The sequence below is a fragment of the Mesoplodon densirostris genome, chromosome 14 (genome assembly GCF_025265405.1).
Source record: "Mesoplodon densirostris isolate mMesDen1 chromosome 14, mMesDen1 primary haplotype, whole genome shotgun sequence".
In the NCBI taxonomy this organism is placed as follows: domain Eukaryota; kingdom Metazoa; phylum Chordata; class Mammalia; order Artiodactyla; family Ziphiidae; genus Mesoplodon; species Mesoplodon densirostris.
Genome location: NC_082674.1, coordinates 21,856,956 through 21,875,875, shown reverse-complemented (window position 1 = coordinate 21,875,875; position 18,920 = coordinate 21,856,956). Strand labels below are relative to the sequence as shown.

Below are 18,920 nucleotides of genomic sequence, written 5' to 3'. Positions count from 1 at the left end.
CGAATTTACTTACTGGAAGTGCATGGGGGAGAGTTGTGGGTAAAGAGAAGCTGAGAGCCTTTGCAGGACCTTTTCCTAACTTTACTCCTCTTGAGTTGTAGAGTTAGGAAGAGGTGTTTGTGGAGGATAAAAACCAAATCGATGGCAGTCAGAAGGCACCATGGGAATGGTGTTGAGGAAAGGGGCATTGGTTAAAGACCTAAGGTAGTAAAGTAAACGTAGATATAGCAATAGAACGGGAAAAGAGAGTTCAGACAGAGGTTGGAGGCCCACAGATATAGAGAGGGAACTTAGGGCTGTCTTTAAAAGATTGAATACTCTAGGGGCTTCCCTGGTGGCGCAGTGGTTGAGAGTCCGCCTGCCGATGCAGGGGACACGGGTTCGTGCCCCGGTCCGGGAGGATCCCACATGCCGCGGGGCGGCTGGGCCCCCGTGAGCCATGGCTGCTGAGCCTGCGCATCCGGAGCCTGTGCTCCGCAACGGGAAAGGCCACAACAGTGAGAGGCCTGCGTACCGCAAAAAAAAAAAAAAAAAGATTGAATACTCTATCTTCATAAAACTGAAATCTATTTGGCTCCTTATCCGTCACCCTCCTGCAGAAAGGTTCAAGTGAGCTTCAGAGAGGTTTTGTCCCCAGAGGGTTCCTGAGTGTCCATTACCTAGGTACTTCTTGACCACAAGGGGGAGCCAGCTCTCTACTACCATGGTCACAGTCATAGGCACTGAAGAGCTGGCATGGGTCTGGGATGAGCGAGGGTGGCTTTGATTTGTCAAAAACAGGTGACAGCTGAGGTCGCAAATGTTCAGAGTGGGGTCTCTAGTGTGTGTTGGGTCCCACTCTGGCACCCTCAGAGTTCCTTATGTTCCCTTTACAAACACTGGGTAGGGATGCAACACTCACTTTATGGTCCAGTGTGTGGATGTAGCACTCATTCTAGTGAGGAGGATCCTGTCATGCCTAATTGGGATTGTCATTTTCTGAGTGTCCTATGTTGGGGACACAACTTCTTCCCTCTTTCCTTGGAATTATCTAAGTTCCCACCTCTCCTTGCTTGTGTGTTTCTTTGTGGGAGTGAAGTACGTGTGTGTGCGTGCACGTGTGTACCTACGTGTTGGAGATGGGGGGGTATAAAGAAGCTGGAATAAGGTTTGGGTCAGTGACCACTGAAATGGAGTTGGGAAGCAGGTGGAGACATAAAGAAACAAAACTGCTGTTGGGACCGACCCATGCCACTCATCTTGTTCCACCTCTGACCTGTGGACTCTGATCTCAGTAGAAAGCTAACTTTTCGAAACAAGACATTCAGTTGTATTTCTGAAATCAGAATATGCCAGGGAAAGTGGATACCACTGGGTGAACAGCAAGATCTCCCCAAAGGAGAGAGACGCTGTCTCCCCAGCCTGGGCGGCTGGTGCTCCGACCTGGCCGGGTGAGGGCGCTCCTGACAGCCTCACGGACAGAGGGAGCTGCAGCCAGGTATGCCTGGGCCTCAGGGATGGAGCACCGGGACAGGAGGCTCAGCAAGGCTATGGGGATCACCTGTGGGGAAGAGGCAGCGAGAACTGAAGCCTGAGAAAGTGAGGTCGCCTGAGGAAGAGCCCTGGAGGAGCTAGGGCATTCAGTGTGGGAGTCAGAAGATACCAGGTTGGATGCTAGAAGGGAGAGGCCTCCCTGGTGGCGCAGTGGTTAAGAACCCGCCTGCCAATGCAGGGGTACATGGGTTCAAGCCCTGGTCCTGGAAGATCCCACATGCCACAGAGCACCCAAGCCCGTGTGCCACAACTACTGAGTCTGCGCTCTAGAGCCCGCGAGCCACAACTACTGAAGCCCGCACACCCTAGAGCCCGTGCTCCACAACAGGCGAAGCCACCACGATGAGAAGCCCGCGCACCGCAACGAAGAGTAGCCCCCGCTCGCCGCAACTAGAGAAAGCCTGCGTTCAGCAACGAAGACCCAACACAGCCAAAAATAAATTAATTAATTAATTTTAAAAAAATAATAAAAGAATGGAAGGGAGTTTTCAAAGACCAGAAATTGGAATGAGGTGGGTCAAGAGCAGAGAGTAGCCTTCATCCTGACCCAGAAAACTCCTATTCATCAAGACTGGTTCGTGACCCAGTTCTCCCTCTCTTTCCTGACTCCCCTCCTAGGCAAAACTGAAGACTCCTTTTCGGCACCCCTGTAGTGCCTTTTTCACACTTCTCTGACTACTTGTCACAATCATGTCTCCTCCATGAACAGGGGGAGCTCCTTGCAGAGTGTCACTGAGCTTTGTAAACTCAGTGCCGAGACAAGTTCCTGACACACCGTAAGTACTCAGTAAGTGTTTGCTAGATGACTAGCAGTTCACGAGTTACCTGTTCCTTCTCGTGTGCAACCTGGACGTGGAAGGAGATGGGAGCTGCTCGAATATCATCCGACAGTGGCTGAGGGAAGTGGATCGCCTGGAGGAGGCTCTCGATGCATCAAGCCTTGGGCTGTCCCTAGAACCACTGTGGAAGAAGTGGTAACATCCATGCTGGGCTAGAAAGCCATGGGAGCTGAGAATGGGGTCAAGGGAGAGTGGGAGTCTGGGATCTCGAAGACCAGCTGTAGAGAATTCGTCCCTGTAGGCAATCCCAAACTTACAATCCCCAGCTGTAAAGGAAAACTGGGGTAAAAGGGTTGGTGGTGGGCCTTGATTGGCTGGGTTACACTGGAGAATTAATGGCAAATTGGTCGTACTTTTGGCCATGGCCCCGCAGTCCCAAAGGTTGGTCATCTTAAACTGAACTCATTCCCTCTGGTTTCCTCCCTAACCACATCCATCCTTTATACTGCTGTAAGACAGTTCATCTGCAAACACTGCTTCTATTTTTTTCACCACCCTTTTCCTCTCTAGCTCAGCACTGTCCAATAGAAATATAATGAGTCACATATGTAATTTAAAATTTTCTAGCACAGCATTATAAAAGAAACAGGTGAAATAAATTTTGGTCATGTTTTATTTCATCCAATATATCCAAAATATCATTTCAACATGTCAACAGTATTAAAAATTATTAGTGAGATAGTTTACAATATTTTTGTACCATGTCTTTGAAATCCAGTTTGTATTTTGCAATTACAGTACATTTCAATTCAGGTGCTGAATTTCAATGCAAAAGTGAAATATAGTCCTACCAAAAGAATAGAGCTGCATTTAACGAAAATTTTACATGCTTCACTTTTTTTTTGGCGGTACGCGGGACTCTCACTGTTGTGGCCTCTCCCGTTGCGGAGCACAGGACATGCTTCACTTTTTAAATAAAATTTGGAGTGCAGTTCGGTTCAAGTGCTCAATAGCCACATGTGACTGGTGGCTACCATCTTGGACAGCACAGATCTAGCTATGTTTGGCAAGTCCCAATTCCTGTCTGGCTTTTAATCTTCCACAGTTTCTCCCCTTCCTGCTCCCTCACCACTCTGTAAAGTGACTCCAGACCTGTGTCCCTCACATATCATGCTTAGCCCCCCTCTGGGCCTTGGCTAATATTCCTTCTAACAAAAGTGCCCTTCTGTCCTTCACCTCTCCAAGCCATAACCAGTAGGCCTAGCTCAAACATCACCTCTTCCATGAAGTCTTCTGCTTTGCTATAGTGCATAGATCCTACCTTCTTTGATGTTCTATTGGACTTCAGTAAGGATCATGCAATTTGACACTTAATTGTTCTCTGTTTCAAGTGTTGGTTTTGTCTCTCCTCCATTAGATGGGCCACTCTGGGATGGTAAGGACTGGATCATAGGTAGCTCTGGCTCCCCCTACCTGCCCCAACTCCAGGAACTAGAAAAGCATAAAGGATTTTTTTTCCCAGTTGGTTGGTTGGTTTTACTCATTCGAGAAAGTCGTTTGAGGGCCCTGGTGGCTGCTCATTAAATGCCCATTCATTGGTTCCTTTCATGTAGAGTTGCCAGATTTAGCAAATAAAAATATTGGATACCCAGTTAAATGGAATTTCAGATGGATAATTTTTAAAAATTAGTATAAGTATGTCTCAAATATTGCATGGGATATACTTATACTAAAAATTATTCTTTATTTCTCTGAAATTCAAAGTTAACGAGTGTCCTATATTTTTCTTTGCTATATCTAGAAACCCTACTTTCAGGACCATCTGTTGTGCTATCTGCTCAGCATCCATGCCTCCTCCACCGTGATTTTCCTCTGGGGAATTCTTGCTCCCCCATTCTCAGGCCACACTGTTTGATTGAGGCTCACTTCATGCCCCTTCCTCCATTGCCATCTTAAAGGGAGAGCATGCGTATAAGTGGACCCTTGCAGTTCAAACCAGTGTTGTTCAAGGGTCAACTATATATTACACCTTCTTTGCGTTTTAACCACGCAAAAGTCTTTGCTTTAACTTTTCTGGGGTAGAACTTACAATCTTTTATTGAATTTGGATCTTGATGAACAGAAAACTCCCCTCACGCCACACCCACCCCCAGATTGCAAAGGAACTCCATCTGTGTTTTCTTTTAGTACATGTTTTCTTCTAGTGAAAGTGGTCTTTCTCTTGCTCTCTTTTTTTTAAACAATTTTTTAAACTGAAATAGTTAATTTACAGTGTTCCGTTCATTTCAGGTGTACAGCAAAGTGATTAAGTTTTATATATATATATATGTTCCTTTTCAGATTCTTTTCCATTATAGGTTATTATAAGATATTGAATATAGTTCCCTGTGCTATACAGTAGGTCCTTGTTGTTTATTTTATATATAGTAATGTGTAAATGTTAATTCCAAACTATCATTAAGAGTTTATTCTTGTGTATAGGGTGAGGTATGGACCCAATTTTATATTTTTCTAAATGACTATCCAATTGTCCCAATATATATATTTAAAGTTAATCTTTTCCTGAGTGATTTGAGATGCTACCTGTATCAGATACTCAGTTCCCATGTGCACTGGTTTATTTCTGGACTTTCTTTCTGTCTACTGATGTGCTGGTACCATACTGTTTAATTATAGTTGCTTTATGGTAAATTTAATGTCCGATAGAGTTAGTCCTCCCTTCAATACTCTTCTATAGAATTGCTGCACTTTTTCCACATGAACTTTAAAATGAACGTGCCTAGCTTCAAATTATATAAAATTTAAAGTATTTTTTTGTTAATGGTAGTTAATGGTATAAATGGTTGGTGATATAAATGGTTAATGATGTAACCCAGATTTGATTGATCACTCCCCCACAGGGCAGTCTGACATGCAGCCTATAGCATCATTACTGCATACCGGCCAGCTTCATTCTGATTGGTCAGATTTCTATTCTCATCCTCAGTGTCTTTGTCGATCACTTGTTAAGTATTTTCAGTATACCCCCTGCTAGGGGTTTGTGTGACCAGCTATTTATAGAGTTGCAGAATAAGGATGTAGAAGTAGTAGCCTGTTTCCTCAGCCTGGCTAGGACCAAATACTTAACCCCCTCAATTCCTTTACTGGATTCCTGTTGCCCTCAAAGTTTGGTAATAGATATTATAAGTGCAAGATATGAGGGCCAAGAACAGGTGATAGTTATTCCCACAGTACCACATGTTTGTATAACATTTCAGTTTTCATTGTGCTTTCACATCCATTATCTCATTCATCCAGGAAATGATCGTGGCAAAGTAGGAAATGCCCTCATCACTAAATCAGGAGACCTGGATTTAGGTCCTGATTCTACGTCTCACTATCAAGTTTACTTCTGACCTCTAGTTTCCACATATGTAGAAACAGGGATAGAAAAAACCTATTCCATAGGGTTGTTCTAAGGATTAAATTGAATTAATTTTTCAACAAACATGTATTGATCAGTAATCATGTGCCAGCCATTATCAAAAAGACTGGGGCTCTTGAGCAAAATAAGACACCATCTCTGCTCTCAAGCAGCCTTTAGTTTAGTGGAATGAATCCCAGGATTTTCACTTCTCCCCTGTCTGGTACCTGAGTAACAAGAGGAAGGTGCTGGTAAGAGCAAAATCCTACTGTGGAAGGACTCAGGGAAGATATCTGTCTACTACCAAGGGCCAAAAGCACAAATATGTGGGGAATTCCCTGGTGGTCCAGTGGTTAGGACTCAGCACTTTCACTGCCATGGGCCCAGGTTCAATCCTTGGTTGGGGAACTAAGATCCTGCAAGCTGTGCAGAATGACTGAAAAAAAAGAAAGAAAGAAAGAAAGAAAGAAAGAAAACCACACAAATATGTGAAGCTGCCAGGGTTGCCTGGAATGGTCCTGGCTGATGGAGCAAATTATGTCTACTGTTTTTTTGGGGGGGGGCCATGCTGAGCAGCCTGTGGGCTCAGACCCATGCCCCCTCCATTGGAAGCATGGCCCCTTAACCACTAGACTGCTGGGGAAGTCCCTATGTCTGCATTTTTGATCCCTGGATTCCTGTCAGATAATAAGGCCCTGTTCACCCTGCTGCTCTAATGTCCCCTAATTTTCAATATCCCCATGTGTCTGCCCTATTTAGAAGTTCCAGCATGAGCTAAGCACCAAGTGGGTGCTGAATACGGTGAGTACAGGGGCCCATGTGCTTCTTGGGAAGATCCTCCAAAACCACATGTTGGACCTCCACATTTGCAACTCCAAGCTCTTCTGGCGGGCTCTGGCCATGCTGCAGCCAGGACGTGATGGGATGGGACAGGGTGGGGCCTGGCTTCAATGCCTAGGCTGCCATAGGAGGGTGTATTTCAGAGGTACGTAGATGTGTAGGGGTAAGGGTTGACTTTTCTCTTGTGCCTCTCTTCCTCCTTCTATCAGGCCCAGGCTCTCCTCTAAGAAGTATATGTGCACACATGGGTGCGTGTTTGTGCAATTATAACTATTAGGTAAGATTCTTTCAGTTACACGTACGTGTGACAGAAATCCAATTTGTACTGGTTTAACTAAGCAAGGCAAATGATTGGTTCATGTAACTGAACAGTCCCAGGGTAGCTAGATCCAGAAACACAAAATGACATGCTCCAGAACTTTCAGCCCTTAGCTCTGCTTTCCTCTATGTTGCTCTCATTCTCAGGCAGGTTTTCTCCACTAGGTGGCAAATTGGCCACTAGCAGTGCCAGCCTAACATCCTACCAATGTCGCAACTCTGGCGGAAGGAGAGTTTATCTGTCCCTGTGATTCCTGCAAATACCTGGGGGAGGGTACTCATTGGTTTGCCTTGGGTCACAGGCCCATCCCTGAGCCAATCACTGTTCTCCAGGGGAAAGCAGCCCTCTGCCCAGGCCTGGATCACCCATGCTCTCCCTTTAAGATGGCAATGGAGGAAGGGGCATGAAGTGAGCCTCAATCAAACAGTGTGGCCTGAGAATGGGGGAGCAAGAATTCCCCAGAGGAAAATCACGGTGGAGGAGGCATGGATGCTGAGCAGATAGCACAACAGATGGTCCTGAAAGTAGGGTTTCTAGATATAGCAAAGAAAAATATAGGACACTCGTTAACTTTGAATTTCAGAGAAATAAAGAATAATTTTTAGTATAAGTATATCCCATGCAATATTTGAGACATACTTATACTAATTTTTAAAAATTATCCATCTGAAATTCCATTTAACTGGGTATCCAATATTTTTATTTGCTAAATCTGGCAACTCTACATGAAAGGAACCAATGAATGGGCATTTAATGAGCAGCCACCAGGGCCCTCAAACGACTTTCTCGAATGAGTAAAACCAACCAACCAACTGGGAAAAAAAATCCTTTATGCTTTTCTAGTTCCTGGAGTTGGGGCAGGTAGGGGGAGCCAGAGCTACCTATGATCCAGTCCTTACCATCCCAGAGTGGCCCATCTAATGGAGGAGAGACAAAACCAACACTTGAAACAGAGAACAATTAAGTGTCAAATTGCATGATCCTTACTGAAGTCCAATAGAACATCAAAGAAGGTAGGATCTATGCACTATAGCAAAGCAGAAGACTTCATGGAAGAGGTGATGTTTGAGCTAGGCCTACTGGTTATGGCTTGGAGAGGTGAAGGACAGAAGGGCACTTTTGTTAGAAGGAATATTAGCCAAGGCCCAGAGGGGGGCTAAGCATGATATGTGAGGGACACAGGTCTGGAGTCACTTTACAGAGTGGTGAGGGAGCAGGAAGGGGAGAAACTGTGGAAGATTAAAAGCCAGACAGGAATTGGGACTTGCCAAACATAGCTAGATCTGTGCTGTCCAAGATGGTAGCCACCAGTCACATGTGGCTATTGAGCACTTGAACCGAACTGCACTCCAAATTTTATTTAAAAAGTGAAGCATGTCCTGTGCTCCGCAACGGGAGAGGCCACAACAGTGAGAGTCCCGCGTACCGCCAAAAAAAAAGTGAAGCATGTAAAATTTTCGTTAAATGCAGCTCTATTCTTTTGGTAGGACTATATTTCACTTTTGCATTGAAATTCAGCACCTGAATTGAAATGTACTGTAATTGCAAAATACAAACTGGATTTCAAAGACATGGTACAAAAATATTGTAAACTATCTCACTAATAATTTTTAATACTGTTGACATGTTGAAATGATATTTTGGATATATTGGATGAAATAAAACATGACCAAAATTTATTTCACCTGTTTCTTTTATAATGCTGTGCTAGAAAATTTTAAATTACATATGTGACTCATTATATTTCTATTGGACAGTGCTGAGCTAGAGAGGAAAAGGGTGGTGAAAAAAATAGAAGCAGTGTTTGCAGATGAACTGTCTTACAGCAGTATAAAGGATGGATGTGGTTAGGGAGGAAACCAGAGGGAATGAGTTCAGTTTAAGATGACCAACCTTTGGGACTGCGGGGCCATGGCCAAAAGTACGACCAATTTGCCATTAATTCTCCAGTGTAACCCAGCCAATCAAGGCCCACCACCAACCCTTTTACCCCAGTTTTCCTTTACAGCTGGGGATTGTAAGTTTGGGATTGCCTACAGGGACGAATTCTCTACAGCTGGTCTTCGAGATCCCAGACTCCCACTCTCCCTTGACCCCATTCTCAGCTCCCATGGCTTTCTAGCCCAGCATGGATGTTACCACTTCTTCCACAGTGGTTCTAGGGACAGCCCAAGGCTTGATGCATCGAGAGCCTCCTCCAGGCGATCCACTTCCCTCAGCCACTGTCGGATGATATTCGAGCAGCTCCCATCTCCTTCCACGTCCAGGTTGCACACGAGAAGGAACAGGTAACTCGTGAACTGCTAGTCATCTAGCAAACACTTACTGAGTACTTACGGTGTGTCAGGAACTTGTCTCGGCACTGAGTTTACAAAGCTCAGTGACACTCTGCAAGGAGCTCCCCCTGTTCATGGAGGAGACATGATTGTGACAAGTAGTCAGAGAAGTGTGAAAAAGGCACTACAGGGGTGCCGAAAAGGAGTCTTCAGTTTTGCCTAGGAGGGGAGTCAGGAAAGAGAGGGAGAACTGGGTCACGAACCAGTCTTGATGAATAGGAGTTTTCTGGGTCAGGATGAAGGCTACTCTCTGCTCTTGACCCACCTCATTCCAATTTCTGGTCTTTGAAAACTCCCTTCCATTCTTTTATTATTTTTTTAAAATTAATTAATTTATTTATTTTTGGCTGTGTTGGGTCTTCGTTGCTGAACGCAGGCTTTCTCTAGTTGCGGCGAGCGGGGGCTACTCTTCGTTGCGGTGCGCGGGCTTCTCATCGTGGTGGCTTCGCCTGTTGTGGAGCACGGGCTCTAGGGTGTGCGGGCTTCAGTAGTTGTGGCTCGCGGGCTCTAGAGCGCAGACTCAGTAGTTGTGGCACACGGGCTTGGGTGCTCTGTGGCATGTGGGATCTTCCAGGACCAGGGCTTGAACCCATGTACCCCTGCATTGGCAGGCGGGTTCTTAACCACTGCGCCACCAGGGAGGCCTCTCCCTTCTAGCATCCAACCTGGTATCTTCTGACTCCCACACTGAATGCCCTAGCTCCTCCAGGGCTCTTCCTCAGGCGACCTCACTTTCTCAGGCTTCAGTTCTCGCTGCCTCTTCCCCACAGGTGATCCCCATAGCCTTGCTGAGCCTCCTGTCCCGGTGCTCCATCCCTGAGGCCCAGGCATACCTGGCTGCAGCTCCCTCTGTCCGTGAGGCTGTCAGGAGCGCCCTCACCCGGCCAGGTCGGAGCACCAGCCGCCCAGGCTGGGGAGACAGCGTCTCTCTCCTTTGGGGAGATCTTGCTGTTCACCCAGTGGTATCCACTTTCCCTGGCATATTCTGATTTCAGAAATACAACTGAATGTCTTGTTTCGAAAAGTTAGCTTTCTACTGAGATCAGAGTCCACAGGTCAGAGGTGGAACAAGATGAGTGGCATGGGTCGGTCCCAACAGCAGTTTTGTTTCTTTATGTCTCCACCTGCTTCCCAACTCCATTTCAGTGGTCACTGACCCAAACCTTATTCCAGCTTCTTTATACCCCCCCATCTCCAACACGTAGGTACACACGTGCACGCACACACACGTACTTCACTCCCACAAAGAAACACACAAGCAAGGAGAGGTGGGAACTTAGATAATTCCAAGGAAAGAGGGAAGAAGTTGTGTCCCCAACATAGGACACTCAGAAAATGACAATCCCAATTAGGCATGACAGGATCCTCCTCACTAGAATGAGTGCTACATCCACACACTGGACCATAAAGTGAGTGTTGCATCCCTACCCAGTGTTTGTAAAGGGAACATAAGGAACTCTGAGGGTGCCAGAGTGGGACCCAACACACACTAGAGACCCCACTCTGAACATTTGCGACCTCAGCTGTCACCTGTTTTTGACAAATCAAAGCCACCCTCGCTCATCCCAGACCCATGCCAGCTCTTCAGTGCCTATGACTGTGACCATGGTAGTAGAGAGCTGGCTCCCCCTTGTGGTCAAGAAGTACCTAGGTAATGGACACTCAGGAACCCTCTGGGGACAAAACCTCTCTGAAGCTCACTTGAACCTTTCTGCAGGAGGGTGACGGATAAGGAGCCAAATAGATTTCAGTTTTATGAAGATAGAGTATTCAATCTTTTTTTTTTTTTTTTTGCGGTACGCAGGCCTCTCACTGTTGTGGCCTTTCCCGTTGCGGAGCACAGGCTCCGGATGCGCAGGCTCAGCAGCCATGGCTCACGGGGGCCCAGCCGCCCCGCGGCATGTGGGATCCTCCCGGACCGGGGCACGAACCCGTGTCCCCTGCATCGGCAGGCGGACTCTCAACCACTGCGCCACCAGGGAAGCCCCTAGAGTATTCAATCTTTTAAAGACAGCCCTAAGTTCCCTCTCTATATCTGTGGGCCTCCAACCTCTGTCTGAACTCTCTTTTCCCGTTCTATTGCTATATCTACGTTTACTTTACTACCTTAGGTCTTTAACCAATGCCCCTTTCCTCAACACCATTCCCATGGTGCCTTCTGACTGCCATCGATTTGGTTTTTATCCTCCACAAACACCTCTTCCTAACTCTACAACTCAAGAGGAGTAAAGTTAGGAAAAGGTCCTGCAAAGGCTCTCAGCTTCTCTTTACCCACAACTCTCCCCCATGCACTTCCAGTAAGTAAATTCGTCTCTCATCCTGGCATCCTGGGCAGGGTCAAGTCAGAGAAGAGACCCAGCTTTCCAGGGCTGGAGGAGGCAGAGCAACATGTGCAGTAGCCCGACTCCCACATGTGGAATGGATAGGGTGCAGGGTCAGATTTCCCCAAGGCTGGATGCAGAAGGACACTAGAAGTCCAGAGGTTCTTTCTTTTCTTTTCTTTTCTTTTTTTTTTTACTTGCCAAGTACTTGGATGGTGCAAAGATATCAAGTGAATTCAATTCGTATACAGTTGCCTGTGATACTCAGGTGTTCTAAACAAGGTGGTATACTGCTCACCTTGGGAAACTTTAGAGGCTGGGCTGCACTCTGGCATTGTAAAGGAGAAAAAAAATGACTAAGATCTGATCCCCACCCCCTAGGAACTCACAAGCAGATATGAGCAATTGCAATACAGGACAGAGATCACTGAAGTGGATTCCAACAGCAGGCTAGGTACAGAGAACCGCCAGAATTGTTCTGAGGCTATTACAGGGTAGGTCAAGAATCAAGGACTGCTTTGGAAGAAGGAGGTTGGGGTGGAGTGAGGGAACATTCAAAGAAAACCTGGGAATGTTTGGAGGCTTGCATGGGTGTGTGGATCCAATATCAGAGAGTCAGGTCATTGTCAGTGGAACCTGAGCTCTAGGAGGAGCTAAAGAGATTCAAAGATTTTTAAAGACCTATCCAGATGCAAAAGGTAGGGTGACAACTTTTACCACTATTTAGAGAAAGCAAATATCTGTGGGCAAGAACAGCTGGAGAGTAATCTGTATCAACACAAGACAGTAATTTCTCCTGAAATGACTAAAAGGGTCTAACCCAAAAGACTGGGTTGGATTGTGGAGGATGAAGGAATCAATTTCCTGCTATATCTATTTACTAGATCAAAAGTAAGAGGTGCAGAGGCAGAAGATATTTGGATATTGCATATACTTCATATTTAATGTATTTAAAGATGGAACTCATGATCTCTCCCGCAAGTCAGCTATTCTTTTTATAATTTAGGTGGTCTGGAATATTAGGGTGGAGCAAGTTCCCATGGGACAGTAAGGTTGAAGGAGGATTTGGGGACAAGGTAAGAGGTAGAGGAGCCCCAACATGGCTCTACGGATGGACCCTACAAGCACAGCAAAATGTCTAAGATCCAGTCTAAACTCAGGTGTGGTTTAGAGAGGTGGGTCAAATCCTAGGGCTGACGGGACAGGCACTGCACCTAGGTCGCAAAATGCTTTCATCTTGGAAAAGAGAAGAATTGGGCTTAACTGTAAACTAGTGGCTGGGGTGCTGTGGGATGAGAGAGATAGGAAGAAGAGGCTGGAGCACCTTGTAGTGCCAGAAAGTAATGAAGTCCTCATAAAATCAAAAGGATGGGGTCATGTCAAAGGGACCCAGGAGCCCACCTGAAAGAGCTCCCAGTGGCCAAAGCTGGAACAATTTGAGCAACGATATAAATAATGTCGTATTGAACTATAACACAAAGTAGAAATTAGGTGTACATGAGTTCATACTGATATAATAAAATAATTGAATAAATAAATAAGGAGCCAAATCTCCCTAACACAAGAATTCCAAATAATATATGTAGATATACCCACTCCAGGAAATGGAGCTTAATAGCCCCTCGCTCTCTACAACCCCTGTATGGGCAAAAGTAAGAGGCTTGCTTCCAAAGAACAGAGTATTGAAAGAGAAAAATAGAAGCTTCACATTGGAGAAGTCTGACAAGCACCACCTCAACCGAGTACTGGAAATTAGCGTCACCAATTGATATCAGGTACCACCTGATATGATGTAATGAGAAGGGCACGTCACCTCAGTATTCTTCCCCAAACCTCAGTCTAAACATAAGGAAAACATTAGAGAAACCCAAATTTAAGGACATTTTACAAAAGAACTGCCTAGTACTCCTCAAAACAATAAAGGTCATAGAAAACAAAGACTGAGAAACCAAACAACAGTTGTTACCGTATAGGACCTACAGTACTCAAAGGAGAAATAAACAAATCCACAATCATAGTGAAAATTTTATACACTTGTCTTAGTAATTGGTGGAACTATATTCAGTATCCTGTAATAAACCATAATGGAAAAGAATATATATGTATAATTGAATCACTTTGCTATACAGCAGAAATTAATACAACATTGTAAATCAACTATACTTCAGTAAAATAATTTTTTTTTAAAAAGAGACAAGAAAGAAAACCATCAGGAAAAAAAAAAAAAAGAGAGAAACTGAGAAACCATCACAAGACCAGGGGAGATGAAGGAGGCATGACAACTAAATACAGGCCCTGGACAAAAAAAGGACGTTAGTGGAAAAACTGATGAAATTCGAATGAAGTATGGAGTTTAGTTAATGATGAATGTACCAATGTTGTTCACATAGATTTTTCAAATATAATAAAGTTAAAACATTAGGTGAAACTGGGTGAAGGACATACAGTAACTCACTGTGCTATCTTTGTAACTTTTCTGTAAATCAAAAATTTCCAAGATAAAGTGTTCTTTTCTTTTAAGGTCAAATTTATTGTCATAAAGGTATTCATAATACCTTATTATTTTTTTCCTTGTTGGTTATCTATTTTAAATATAGCAGTGTGTATGTACATTTCAATCCCAAACTCCCAGTCTATCCCTCCCCCCAACCCTTCCGCCTTGGTAACCATAAGTTTATTCTCTAAGTCGGTGAGTCTGTTTCTGTTTTGTAAATAAGTTCATTTGTATCCATTTTTTTTAGATTCCACATATAAGTGATATCATATGACATTTTTCTTTCTCTGTCTGACTTACTTCACTTAGTATGATAGTCTCCAGGTCCATCCATGTTGCTGCAAATGGCATTATTTCATTCTTCTTAATGGCTGAATAATATTCCATTGTATATATGTACCCCACTTCTTTATCCATTCCTTTGTTGATGGACATTTAGGTTGCTTCCATGTCTTGGCTATTGTAAACAGTGCTGTAATGAACATTGAGGTGCATGTATCCTTTCAAACCATGTTTTTCTCTGGATATATGCCTGGGAGTGGGATTGCTGGATCATGTGGTAGCTTTCAAATAAAGATTTTTAAAAAAATAAAATAAAAATTACTATAGTAACAAGTATATGGGAAGAGGTACGTAGAGTTATAATATCCTAAGGCCCTTGATCTATCCATAAAAAGGATAAAGGTTTTGATTAATTTAAGAATTTGGTAGGTTAACTGTGCAAATTGCATTTTAAAAAGAATGAACTAAAAATGGGGTTGGTGGATTCTTTCTATAAAGGGATGGACAGGAAATATTTTCGTCTTTGCAGGCCCCCTGTAGTCTTTGTTGTAACTACTCAACTCTACTGTGGTAGCATGAAAGCAGACAGACTGTATAAAATGGGTGTGGCCGTGTTCCAAAAATTCTTCATTTACAAAAATAAGCAGCAAGCTAGATTTGACCCACCTGCCACCGTTTGCCAGCCCTGGCACTAAAAGAACAGAAAGAGAGAGTATAACTTCCAGTTAGTAAAGGGGAAAATAGAGAGATTAATTTAAAATACTTAGTTGTCTAAATAAAGACAAGAAGAAAGGGAAAAATATAAAACAGGAAAAAATAGGAAGTACAAAGTAAAAGGGTAGATTTTGGTCTAATTATTTTAGCAATTACGTTAAATGTAAGTGGAATAAATGTTCCAGTTAAAATCTATTTATTTTAGATGTGTCACTTACATATAACATATATTTATTTTATTGAAGTACAGTTGTTTTACAATGTTGTGTTAATTTCTGCTGTACAGCAAAGTGATTCGGTTATATACATTTTTTTTCATATTCCTTTCCATTATGGTTTATTATAGGATGTTAAAAATAGTTCCCTGCACTATACAGTAGGACTTTGTTATTTATCCATTCAATATGTAAGAGTTTGTATCTGCTATTCCCAAACTCCCACACCCCGCCCTCTTGGCAACCACAAGTCTGTTCTCTATATCTGTGAGTCTGTTTCTGTTTTGTAGATTAGTTCATTTGTGTCATATTTTAGATTCCACATATAAGTGATATCATAACAAATAACATATATTTAGATTTTGGTTTATTTTGTATCCAATATTACAACAAAGGGATATAGAATGGTTGAAAGTAAGAGTGGAAAAAGATATACCATGCAAATACCAACCAAAAGAAAACTGCTATAGCAATACTAATATCAGACACAATAAGTTAAGGCAAAAAACATTACTAGAGATAGAGGGTCAGCATAGTGATAAAAGATTTAATTCACCAGTAATAAATTATGATTTTAAATAACAATTAAAAATATATAAAGCAAGGGGGCTTCCCTGGTGGCGCAGTGGATAAGGATCCGCCTGACAATGCAGGGGACACGGGTTCGACCCCTGGTCCGGGAGGATCCCACATGCCACGGAGCAACTAAGCCCGTGTGCCACAACTACTGAGCCTGCGCTCTAGAGCCCGTGAGCCACAACTACTGAGCCTGCGTGCCACAACTATTGAAGCCCGCGCTCCTAGAGCCTGTGCTCCGCAACAAGAGAAGCCACCACAATGAGAAGCCCTCGCACCGCAACGAAGAGTAGCCCCCACTCACCACAACTAGAGAAAGCCTGCACGCAGCAACGAAGACCCAACACAGCCACACACACACACAAATATATATAGCAAAAATCTACAGTACTCAAAGGAGAAATAAACAAATGCACAATCATAGTGGGAAATTTTACACACTTGTCTTAGTAGTTGGTGGAAAAGAGCAGACAAAAGCTTAGGAATAATATAGACTTGAACATCAAGATTAACAGAATTGGACTTTCCTGGCGGTCCAGTGGTTAAGACTGTGCACTTCCACTGCATGGGGCACTGGTTCCATCCCTGGTTGGGGAACTGAGATCCTGCTCGACTGAAAAAATGATTAGCAGAATTGACCAAATGGACTTAGACTACCATCACCACCTTCCACCCAGCCACAGGCAGCAGGGGAAGCTCTGAAGAGACACTATTTTTAACACTTGCAGAATACGTCTTACCTTTAAGCACAGATAGAATTTTTTAAATTGACCATAAACTGCGAATAAAGTCTTAAAACTATTTCAAAGGATTGAAATTAAAGTATATATTCTGACCACAATGCAACTTTGGTAGACGACTAGAAAATCTCCTTATGTCTAGAAAATTTTAAATTTCTACTAAATAATCTATGGATCAAAGAAGAAATCATTATGGTAATTAGAAAATAGTTGGAACAGAATGATAACAAAAATTCTATGTATCATAACTTGTGGAATGAAGCTAAAGTAGTAATTAGGAGGAATTTTATATCTTCAAATGCACAATTAGGGGAAAAGGGCTAAAAGCGAAATATCAAGGCATTCATCTTAAGAAGTTAGAAAAAAAAACAGCACAATAAATCCAAAGAAAGTAGAAGTAGTTATATGTCAATATCTCAATAAGCCTGGGGGAGGAGGAAGAAAGTAGAAGTAAGGAAATAATAAAGACAAAAGCATAAGTTATTTTTTTTTCTTTTTCTTTTTTTTATTTTTTTGCTTTATAACAAATTTAGTCAGTTATACATATACATATGTTCCCATATCCCCTCCCTTTTGCGTCTCCCTCCCACCCTCCCTATCCCACCCCTCCAGGCAGTCACAAAGCACCGAGCTGATCTCCCTGTGCTATGCGGCTGCTTCCCACTAGCTATCTACCTTACTTTTGGTAGGGTATATAGGTCCATGCCGCTCTTTCACTTTGTCACAGCTTACCCTTCCCCCTCCCCATATCCTCAAGTCCATTCTCTAGTAGGTCTGTGTCTTTATTCCTGTCTTACCCCTATGTTCTTCATGACATTTTTTTTCTTAAATTCCATATATATGTGTCAGCATACAGTATTTGTCTTTCTCTTTCTGACTTACTTCACTCTGTATGACAGACTCTAGGTCCAACCACCTCATTACAAATAGCTCAATTTCATTTCTTTTTATGGCTGAGTAATATTCCATTGTATATATGTGCCACATCTTCTTTACCCATTCATCCGATGATGGACACTTAGGTTGTTTCCATCTCTGGGCTATTGTAAATAGGGCTGCTATGAACATTTTGGTATATGACTCTTTTTGAATTATGGTTTTCTCAGGGTATATGCCCAGTAGTGGGATTCCTGGGTCCTATGGTAGTTCTATTTGTAGTTTTTTAAGGAACCTCCATACCGTTCTCCATAGTGGCTGTACCAATTCACATTCCCACCAGCAGTGCAAGAGTGTTCCCTTTTTTCCACACCCTCTCCAGCATTTATTGTTTCTAGATTTTTTGATGATGGCCATTCTGACTGGTGTGAGATGATATCTCATTGTAGTTTTTTTTTTTTTTTTTTTTTTGCGGTATGCGGGCCTCTCACTGTTGTGGCCTCCCCCGTTGCGGAGCACAGGCTCCGGACGCGCAGGCTCAGCGGCCATGGCTCACGGGCCCAGCCGCTCCGCGGCATATGGGATCCTCCCAGACCGGGGCACGAACCCGTATCCCCTGCATCGGCAGGCGGACTCCCAACCACTTGCGCCACCAGGGAGGCCCTCTCATTGTAGTTTTGATTTGCATTTCTCTAATGAGTAAAGATGTTGAGCATCCTTTCATGTGTTTGTTGGCAGTCTGTATATCTTCTGTGGAGAAATGTCTATTTAGGTCTTCTGCCCATTTTTGGATTGGGTTGTTTGTTTTTTTGTTATTGAGCTGCATGAGCTGCTTGTAAATTTTGGACATTAATCCTTTGTCAGTTGCTTCATTTGCAAATATTTTCTCCCATTCTAAGGGTTGTCTTTTGGTCTTGTTTATGGTTTACTTTGCTGTGCAAAAGCTTTTAAGTTTCATTACATCCCATTTGTTTATTTTTGTTTTTATTTCCATTTCTCTAGGAGGTGGGTCAAAAAGGATCTTGCTGTGATTTATGTCATAGAGTGTTCTGCCTATGTTTTCCTCTAAGAGTTTGATAGTGTCTGGCCTTACATTTAGATCTTTAATCCATTTTGAGCTTATTTTTGTGTATGGCGTTAGGGAGTGATCTAATCTCATACTTTTACATGTCCCTATCCAGTTTTCCCAGCACCACTTATTGAAGAGACTGTCCTTTCTCCACTGTACATTCCTGCCTCCTTTATCAAAGATAAGGTGACCATATGTCCATGGGTTTATCTCTGGGCTTTCTATCCTGTTCCATTGATCTATCTTTCTGTTTTTGTGCCAGTACCATACTGTCTTGATTACTGTAGCTTTGTAGTATAGTCTGAAGTCAGGGAGCCTGATTCCTCCAGCTCCATTTTTCGTTCTCAAGATTGCTTTGGCTATTTGGGGTCTTTTGTGTTTCCATACAAATTGTGAAATTTTTTGTTCTAGTTCTGTGAAAAA

The 18,920-nt window shown here is 43.3% G+C and overlaps 1 protein-coding gene across 1 annotated transcript in view; it reads right to left on the bottom strand.

Annotated features, from left to right (window-relative positions):
- Nucleotides 1-18,920, bottom strand: part of GCKR (glucokinase regulator) — a 98,023-nt gene that overhangs the window by 12,557 nt on the left and 66,546 nt on the right. The window contains 3 exon segments of the mRNA XM_060116930.1: nt 1,349-1,540; nt 2,359-2,484; nt 9,897-9,906. Coding sequence (XP_059972913.1) covers nt 1,349-1,540; nt 2,359-2,484; nt 9,897-9,906 — 328 coding nt within the window.